This window comes from Lathamus discolor, chromosome 6, assembly GCF_037157495.1.
Source record: "Lathamus discolor isolate bLatDis1 chromosome 6, bLatDis1.hap1, whole genome shotgun sequence".
NCBI lineage: Eukaryota > Metazoa > Chordata > Aves > Psittaciformes > Psittacidae > Lathamus > Lathamus discolor.
Window position 1 is genome coordinate 26,914,717 of NC_088889.1, and position 9,444 is coordinate 26,924,160.

At 53.4% G+C, this 9,444-nt stretch overlaps 1 protein-coding gene across 4 annotated transcripts in view; it reads left to right on the forward strand.

Moving 5' to 3' along the window:
* Positions 1 to 5,721: 5,721 nt before the first annotated feature.
* Positions 5,722 to 9,444, forward strand: part of BCL11B (BCL11 transcription factor B) — a 93,860-nt gene continuing 90,137 nt past the window's right edge. For all 4 annotated transcript variants that reach the window (XM_065685421.1, XM_065685424.1, XM_065685423.1 and 1 more), the window contains exon 1: positions 5,722 to 5,897. In XM_065685421.1, coding sequence (XP_065541493.1) covers positions 5,828 to 5,897 — 70 coding nt within the window. In that variant the 5' untranslated portion in view covers positions 5,722 to 5,827. The remainder of the gene's footprint in view (positions 5,898 to 9,444) is intronic.

Consider the following 9,444-nt stretch of genomic DNA (forward strand, 5'->3'; position numbering starts at 1 on the left):
GAAGGTGCTGGAGAGAATTGTTATCTGACTGTTAGAGAGAGCCTGAAGTCACAAATGTAGGGGCAGGCGTTGTTCTCACTGCAGTCCCTAAGAGTCCTGCAAGTGATTTGGGTGGAGACACAACTGAATCTCTACTATCTGAAGGCATGAATCCTAAACAGACCAAATTCTGCCTTTAGGAATGCACCAGTTGCATTGAGGAAAGTAAACAGAGCCAAATCCTTCATTTTATCTGACTAATAAATAAATAAATAAATAATTCAGTGTTTTTCTTGTGCTCTGGCTTGCTGGTTCCATGATTATTACTCTTTTTTTTTCTTCGGGGGGGGGGGGGGGTTTGGTGGGGGGCAGTGTAGGGGAAAAGTATTGTTTTGATCTTGTTAATTGTAATTGAAAAAAGGTGTGGGAGAAAACTGAGCCCCAGCATTTGCACTGTTATCCAGTATGTTTAACATTTGGAAAGAGTTGGAAAAAATGAAAGACTCTGCAGGAAAAAGCAGAAAAACAAATATAAAACAAAACAAAACAAAACAAACCTCAACACAACACACACACACACAAAAACACAACCAAAAAACCTCAAACACACCAAACCCCACAGCCCATTGACTGAGCAGGGGACTCCAGGGAAGGTTTAGAATGCAAATGTTGAGAAAATTTCATTTTCTGCCTTCACTCCTGGAAACATCAGGAAGTGACAACCACCAAAAATAAGGAGACACCAAATGTCTTGAAAACACAGCAAAATCTGTATTGCTTTTACCTCTCTCAAAAAAGTCTTGGGAGTGGGGCAGGGGATAATACATTTTCCTCTTAAGCCTCCATTTCACTGCACCCTCAAATATACCAGTGTCATGGAAAAGAAAATCAAGTGAATAAATGTTGCAATTTATATATATTTGAATAGATAACAAGAACAATTTTACTGTTTGCCATAAATGAAAAACCCCACCAAATCATTCCTCTAATTGAGGTTCTGAAGCTCTGTTTATGGCTGCAAAGTGATTTGATACAAAAAAAATTACACATTTTGAGTTATTATATCACCCAGAAATTTGATGCCACTTAACTATGTAATTTTCAGAAATGATATAAAACCACTGCAGAAAAATATTCAGGGAAGCCCCAAAGACCTCTTTTTATCTTTTTTTATGGGTCTAAAATGAGAACTCGCAGAGATCCTTGCACTGTATCTGAAGGCTGAACTGCCACCTCGGGAACTTTATTAATATGTATGTAAATATGATCTGGTTAGATCCTGTGTTTCTGTGTCTTTTCACAAGGTGGAGCGGCTAACTAAGCCGATCAGATCAACACCCTGTGTTTATTATTATTTATTTCTCTTCCCAAGCAGCAACATTTAAAGATTCAAAGAGAATGAGGACAGCAGCCTCATTTATGTCAAGACTGTCTCAAACCTCCTTCCTTCCTCCCTTCCTTCCCTCTCTTTCCCCCCCTCCAACTCCCAGATCTGTATCAAAAACAATTTACTTCTAACTTAGCATGAGCTTTCTCAGTAAAGACTGGGAAGAAACTAAAATCACATCACACAAAATCTGCAGCTCCAATTTTTCTTACACTGAAAAGTTATTTGAGCAAATGGAGAGAAAGTGGAAATGCATTCAAAACGTGTCCAAGTGACACATCAAGCTTATCCTCTGTGAGGATATTGGGACTTCCTCTTTGCACTGAAGCCACTGTTATTTATGTATCTATATCCATTTCAAATTTTAGCTGAAGACATTGCACGATTAAAAATAAAAAATAGAAAAATAAAAAAAAAAAAAAAAAAAAGAGGAGAAAAAAAGAAAGAAAGAAAACCCCAGAAGCCGAACATGTGTGTGCAGGGAGTTCTTGACTCAGCATGCCTTGTTGTATATAGGATAAAATGGAATATTTAACATCATATTAGCTTGATTTCCCTTATGATAAGGACGGTGTTTCTGGATGAGAACTCTTCAAATCCCTGGTATATTATCAAGACAGAAAAGATGATTACCTTAATACAAGTTATTTTCTGCAAGACAGTGCTTTTTCCCCCCTAATTTTAAACAAGGGACTTTAGCACCTTCGAAGCTAGCTAAAAGCCTGTTCTCTTCTTGCAGGTTTTGCTCCCGTTTTGCCTGGTTATTTTTATTCCTTTCGGGGATTTTTTTGTTGAAGTCGTTGTTGAGGTCTGCGTGTTTTTGTTGTGGTTACCTGGAGCTGCGGCCCCAGGTTCGCAGGCCGGTGGCGGGAGCCCGCGCTGTACCGTTCCCCCACGTCGGGCGAGCAGTGCCCCCGTTTCCCGGCCGCTGGGACTGAGCACGGCCGCGCAGTCCGGGACAAAGCGGGCGATGCCGGGGCCGTCGCCGCCCGGGGCAGCCCTCGGAGACCCCGGCCCCTCGGGGCGGGGGGGCTGCTGCCACCGGCTGCGGCGGGGTGTGGGGGGAGAACACAAGCGCGGGGCCAGCTGCAGATGGAGGCGGGTCGAGGGATAGGTCAAGGTTAGAGAGAGCTTGCTATTGATCTGGCTTTGAACGCGAGACAGGGAGAGCAGAGAGACTAAAGGGGGAGCTGTGAGACAAGACATTAACAGCTTTCAGTGCTAATGATCACAAGTGCCAGACAGGGGAGGAAAGAGGAGACTGAGAAATCACTTTGGAATTATTTTTTTTTTCCTTATCGGGATGTATTTTCGGAGGAGGAGGAGGAAGGTTGGGGGCTCGCCCCCCTCAGCCCTGCCCGCACCCGAGGGGAGGGGGCTCCGCAGCCGGGCGCCCGCCTGGTCAATCATTGCCGGCCCTTATCTCTTCCTCTCAGTGCCCACTGGAAGACACTGGTTAATCAACAGATGATGCCCAGTAACTTCCTGATAAGCTGCGCTCCGAAGGCGTGCAGCTTCCTGCAGCTCGCTGAGAAACGGCCGCAGCCGCTGCGGACTGGACTTTGCACCCCACGGCCCTGCCGTGACCGGGCCGCAGCCCCGCCTAGCCGGGCCGCGCTTTGCACGGCAGGCGCGGCCAGACGAAGCCTCCCGGCCTCGCCAGCTGGGAGGGGAGGAGTGATGAAAGCGGAGAGAGGAGTGAGGGCAATCCCCATCCCCGCTGACCGGCCCGGGCCCCCCTCCTTGCGGGTGCGGCGGCCAACGGAAGGGAGCCCCTTCCCTCCACCCCCCGCAGGGTGCCGCTTTTCGACCCCGGGGGCTCGTACGACGCTGCCCGGTGGGGTCGGCACGGGCCACCCGTCGGGGCGCGGGGCCGGTCCCTCCCCTGCCCGGCGGCGGGGAGCTTCCGCCGCAACCACCCTCGTCTTTCTTTGCAGGACCCTGCTAAACAACCCAAAACACACACTGGGAAGAACCTGAACAGCTTCAGCGCCGTTAAATGGCTTTTACGTGTTTGCCGTGCGCTAACACAAGCGAGGGTTGAACTGGGGGGGCTGAGGAGAGGGGCACTATGAGGCTGGCCCGGCTCCCCCCGTCCGGGCCGGGAGCTGCGTGGGGGCCGGCTGCCCTCGGCGTGCGGCCGGACTGGGTGCCGGGAGGCCGGGGTCTGCCAGCGAGCTGTGAGCGGGCGGGCGGGTGTGGGGAGGGAAAGGCAGATTTGTTGGAGGAGGCGAGAGCGATGCTGTTTAGCCAAATTCTACTCAAAGCTGAATAAGGGCACCGAGATGAATTCTGGTTCCCCCCCAAAAGGCTCTCACGCAGTTTAATATCAAAAAATACTCACTTAACGTGGAAAGTAAATGACAAGACTGAAGAGCGGCTCTCTTAGCCTGCTCCGGGTGGAAGCTGGGTTACTTGGGTTTCTGCTCCATCTGCCTCCAAGCTCCCCCCCCCGCAGCTCCCCTCGCCCTCTCCAGACCTGGTGCTGAAAAGCTGTTCGCACCGAACAATTTCCTTGGCTGGGGGCTGGGGGTAGGCAGGGGGAGATGGAGACAGAGGAAAAAAAACCCCAAACAAATAATCGCAGGAGATGTGCTGGGAGAGCGGAGGTAGAGGAGAAAAAGTTGGTTTCCAAGATTCTCCCAAGTTAGAAGCGCAGGCCGTTGTGGGCATTTACCTGCGTGTGAAATAGGCGGACAAGTGCACTGAGATTCGGTCCCTGGGAACTCGGCATCTCTCGATTCGCGGCTGAGACTTAGTTTCTCCACGGGAAAATCCTCTCTGCCAGGATTTTAAGGGAAGGGGCGGGGGGGGGGGGGGTGGGGGGGGAGAAGAGGGTCGAAGCGTGTGTGCGTGTGTGGATCGGGTGTGCGCGCGTGTCCCGCTACCATCACACTTCGGGTAGGGAGAGAGGAGGGAGAAAAAAAGAGAAAAACCCGTCTCCCTCAACCCACACAGATATTTGTGTTGTTGGAAAACTGTTCGAAAGAAATGCAAGGGGGACGTGCTCGCCGCCGAGGAGCTGCGGCGGCGCCTGGAGGAAAGAGCGGCCCGAGATCCCCCTGGGAGCTGCCGCTCCCGGGCACGGACGGCGGGGAGCGTGACCCAGCGCCGAGCCCGGACGGCGCAGAGCGGCCGCCGCAATGAGCACCAGCGCAGCGGCGGCACCGGCGGGCAGCGCCCCGCAGCCTCCAGCCCGCACCTGCCTCCCCCGACCCCGGCCACCGCCCCCCACCCTGCCGAGCCCCCGCCGCGCCCGGGGAAGTTTGGCCGTGCGTGAGGATGCGGATCTGCTCCTTGCCCCCCGCTCTCCTCCGCTGCCGGCACTCCGCGCACCGCGAAAGCGAAGCTGCACAAAGCCCGGAGCGGCTCCGAGCCCTGCTGCGTGTGCGGTGTGTGGTGTGTGTGTGCGGGTGTGTGTGTGTGTGCGCGGGTGTGCGCGGTGTGTGCGAGTGGCGTTTCTTGTTCTCTCGCAGGGTACAGTGTTAAAAAGCCACCGCTAGTCGCCCCCAGTGCTCCTACTCTCTGGGTCTTTTTGTCTCTAGTGCAGATTAAACGTCACGTCCGCACTTGAACTTGAATTTTATCCCATTGTACAGAGGCAGCCCCAGCCATAGAGAGACAGAGCGCTCCCAGAGAACCAGGACTCCGCCATCTTCACATTGCAATATATAATAGTAATAGCCAGCACCAGCCCAGCTGCACTGGGGGCTTCCTTCCTTCCAGTCCCAGTGCCAGGCGAGGGGGGAAGAGTGCAAAGTGGTGCAGGAGCATTGGCAAGCCAAAAGCACCCGGGCAGAGCAGTGCCACTTGAACTGGGAAAGAGGAGACACAGTTTTGGCTACCCCTTTTCAAAAAAATTCTCTCTATATATATACCCAGCAAGGGTCAATTTCTGAAAAACATTTTTTTTGGCAATTTTTTTTTTTAATTTTTTTTTTCTGTGTGGGGGCAATCCCAATTCTAGTACTTTTTGGTTTTTTTTTCTTCCTGCTTTTCAGATTTTTGCTTTTTTTAAAAAAAAATTTTTTTCTTCCTTTTTTACCCTCCTGGTGGAAAAGCGCACTTGCCAATTTGCCAAGCACTCTGGAAAGAGGGAAAAAGAAAAGTGTCACTGGCGGTGCATATCCTCCCAAGTTCAAGAAGAGATCTGGACGTCCAAGTGGCAGAAGCAGTGGAGAAAAGACAGTGTGTGAAAGAGAGAGAGAGAAAAAAAAAAGAGCGAAAAAGAGCTTTTCTGATGATGATGACAATTTTTAATTGAGAGGGGATCCCATCCCGTGCACCACAGCAGCGACAAAAAGGAGAGGCGGTTTTTTTCTTTTTTTTCTTTTTTTTTTTTTTTTAAGAAGAAGAACTCGATAAAGAAGAAGAAGAATAAAGAGGAAAAAAAACAGAGGAGGATCGCCCCCCCACTACATCCCCCAAACCAGTGCAGCTCTCCAGGCGATGCCAGTGTAAATGCCAGGGCAATGTCCCGTCGCAAGCAGGGGAAACCCGCAGCACTTGTCACAAAGAGAGATTATCACACGTAAGTTTGAACTTGGAACCAGACCGAGCCGAAATCGAGGAGCAAAATTAGGGAAGGGGAGGAAGCTTGGGGGGGGGGGGGGGGGGAGGGAGAGGAAAGACTCCAAGAGAAACCAAAGCTGGTAAATGACTTCAGAGAGAGGGAGAGGAGAAGGGAATTAAAGAGGGGAGGGGGGTGTGTGGCTAGGGGGGATGGGCTGGGGTGGAGGGGTGGGAGAAGCCCGAAGTTTGCTGTGCGTTTTTGCAGCGGTGCGGAGGTGAGGCGGGCAGGCAGGCGGCGTGGAGCGGGGAAGGCGCTGCCGGCTGGGCGAGCGTGGCGCGGGGCTCCCCCGGGGAGCGGGCTCGGGGGGCGACGGGGCGAGGCGCGCTGTTCCGGGCTGGGCCGGGCCACCCCGCAGGGATCTGCTGCTAGCCCCGGCCACTCGCAGGGATCTGTTGCTAGCCCCCGGCCCTGCTCCTCGCTCCCTGCTCCTGGGGTAGCGCGGAGCGGTGGGAAAAGTTGCTCTGCGTGACAGGCGGGCCGGGGAGGGGGAGGCGGATCAAGGTGGGCAGCGAGGGTGGAAGCAGCGGAGCGGCCGGGGGGGGGTACTTAACGGAAAGCACATGGAGGAGGTGGCCCGGCCGGGGCAGCGCGGGCCGGCAACGGCGGGCGCAGAGCTCCCGTCGCGGGGCCGCGGGGCAGGTAGCTGGGCAGGCTGCGCCCTGCCCGCCCCAGGTGCATTGCCGGAGGGGGAGATAGCTCTCCTCCAAAGAGGGGAAGAAGCAGGATCAGCTCGGCTGGGGTTAGAGGCAGGACAAGGGCTGCAGAGCGGCCGGGGGCGGGCGACAGCGTCTGTTTGTGGCGGGGGCCGCAGGGAGAGCTGAGGCGGGGAACGGGGCTGGGGGGGCCCCGAAATGCGGGCCGGGCAGCGGCACCGGCTCCTATGTCAGGGCAGGAGCGGAGGCTGCACTTGCCGAAGCTCCCATTGTGGAATGAAAACACACACATACCCGCCCCCCCACGCCCCCCCGAAAAATAATAGGGAAGGAAAGATAGAGCGGGGGGAGGGAAGGAGGCTCCCCCCCTCCCCCCCCTCCAGCATCCCCCATCCTCCCCGTTCCCTCCCCTAGAGCTCCGGGAGAGGGACGAGCGCCTGCAGGCACAGTCGGGGGCAGGTCCCCGTGCTGGGCACCCCGCTCCGCTGGTCCGCCGCTCCCGCAGAGCTTGTGCTGCGCGGGAGGAGGAGAGGGTCTCCTCGCGGGCCCCCAGGGCTCCCCGCTGCTCCGCCGCCACCGACGCACGGGGAGGGGGGTGGGAGGTCAGGAGGTCCCCATTTCCCCTCCTGTAGCATCGGACCTGTTTCGGGGGAGGGGGGTAAAAACTGCCCGGGCTCCGTTGCGAGGACTGGGGGGGCGGAGGCCGGGATGGGGCCCCGCACCCCTCCGGGAAGGCCGTCCGGACGCCACCCCCCCACCCCCCCCCCACCAACCGAGTCCGCAAGTTTGCTGGCGGGGGGGGGGGCGGCGGCGCTCACGGAGCCAGCCCGGGGCTGAAGCCTGAGCCACAGCGGATCCGAATATTTATGTTGAGATTTTAAAGAATTTAAATAAATAAATAAAATATTCCCCCGGCTTCTCTCCCCTCCCCTGAAAGCCAAGAATAGGAGCCATCTGCCAGGAGCATTTGGTGCTTGCGAGCTCCTCTCTTTCTTTGTTACCGGTGATAAATTTCTGTTTGTAAGATTTCCTTGGGAATCGAGATATATATGTGTATATAATTTTTCCACCTCCTGTGAGATTTTTTCCTTTCCGGAGCGGAGGGCTGTGGGGGGACGGTTTGGGTCCCGAAATCGCAATTTCTTTCACCTTTTCTTTTCTTTTCTTTTATTTTCTTTTTTCTTTTATTTTTTTTCTTTTTTCCCCTTTTTTTTCTTTTTTTTTTTTTTTTTTTGTGTGTGTTTGTGCCTTTATTTTTTAAACCCGTTTCTCCTCCTCCCCCCCCAGCCCATCAGCTGGTGGAACACAAATGAAGATGCATCTGGTATTCAGCTCTTTCTGGGGGGGGGGTGGGGGGTGGGGGGGGTGGGTGTTTTTAATTCATTGTTATTTTGGAGCTAGATTTGCATCACCATAAAAGGTGGCTTTCCCCCTTCCTCAATCCCGTCCCCTTCGTTAATTGCATTTTTGTTTTCAACCATCCGGTTTGGAAAACGTGTTTCCCTTTTTGTTGGTGGCTTCTTGATTTCCCTCACTTTTAAATTTTTAAAATTATTTTTTAAGAAAAAGCGTCCACAACCCTCTAAATCCCCCTGTGCAATTTCTACCACTTCTTTTCTGTCTCACTTGTGAGGAGATGTGGCGTGTTGAAAGGGGGTGCCTGGAAAATCTTGTTTGTTGCACACGTCTGAATTTGTTTAAAGGGGTGAAACACTTATTTTCTCCCTGCTTTTGCTGCTGGTGAGGGTGGGGGTGGAGAAGAGAGCCAGGTAGGTTTGTTCTTCCAATTTGATCTCCTTTTCTGATCGCTTTACTTGAAAGTAAATAATGAGGCAGGAGAGCATTAAAAGGTACCGAGGAGCTGCGTGTACAGTGGGTTTAGCGGAGAGGCTGGGGAGGAATGGAGAGCAGAGCGGTACGCAGCTTTCCTCCCTCCCCTCTTTGCATTTATCTTTCTCTCCATCCTGAGGAAGCTGGCGGAGCAATCAGGCTGCATACTGAACAGTGGCAGAAAAAAATGAAGGTATCCAGGGGCGGTGGGGGCCGGGACGGGGGCACCGGGACGAGCAGCCTTGCAGCGCACGGGCACTGAGCCTGGGCTGCGAGGATGGGAGAGTTGCAGTCTCCGCACTCCTCGGGAAGGTGTCTGTCTGTCCTGGGGAAAAGCAGCCAGGGCGACCGGCCTCCCTAAAGGGGAGTTTGGAAAGTAGAGGGCAGCGGAATGGGAAACATTGCAACAAAATAAAGCCAACCCAAGCCAAGCCCCCAAAGCTGGGATGAATTGATACTGTTTTAAGAAATCTTGAGTTTATGTCATGCTTATCTTGGGCTTCCCCCCCCCCCCCCCCCCCCGCCTCCGTTTTTGGCATCTGTCAGGAGAGTTACATCTCAGGATGGATTGGAGGTCTGTGCCAGGCAAGGAAAGAGATTGGGAGAGAGATGGGGAGAGAGGGAGAAGGGTTTTCTGACACTGCTCAGCTGGAGTTTATTGGGTTTCATGCTCTTGGTGTTCGGAGAAATGTTTAGATCCTGAGCGTAAGAGAAACAAACAAACACAGAAAGCAGGGGCTGCAGTGTAGCTGTGCTCCAGAGTTGGAGCGTTTCATTAGCATAGTGGTCTTTAAGACTACCAGATGAAGTGGCCTGTTTGTCCTCACCAGGCTCACTCAGGCAGCCTTGCAGTGGGCGCATGTGTAGGACCAAACGTGGGGAAACACATGGAGATGAAAGAGTAGTTCTGGACCTTTCTTCAGTGGTGTTAGGCAGAACAAACTTTGTAGCTGAGCTCACTTAGATGGCTGGACAAAGCAAAAGGGGTGATGATGTAAAAGAAGAGGAGGTTGAGCTGTTGA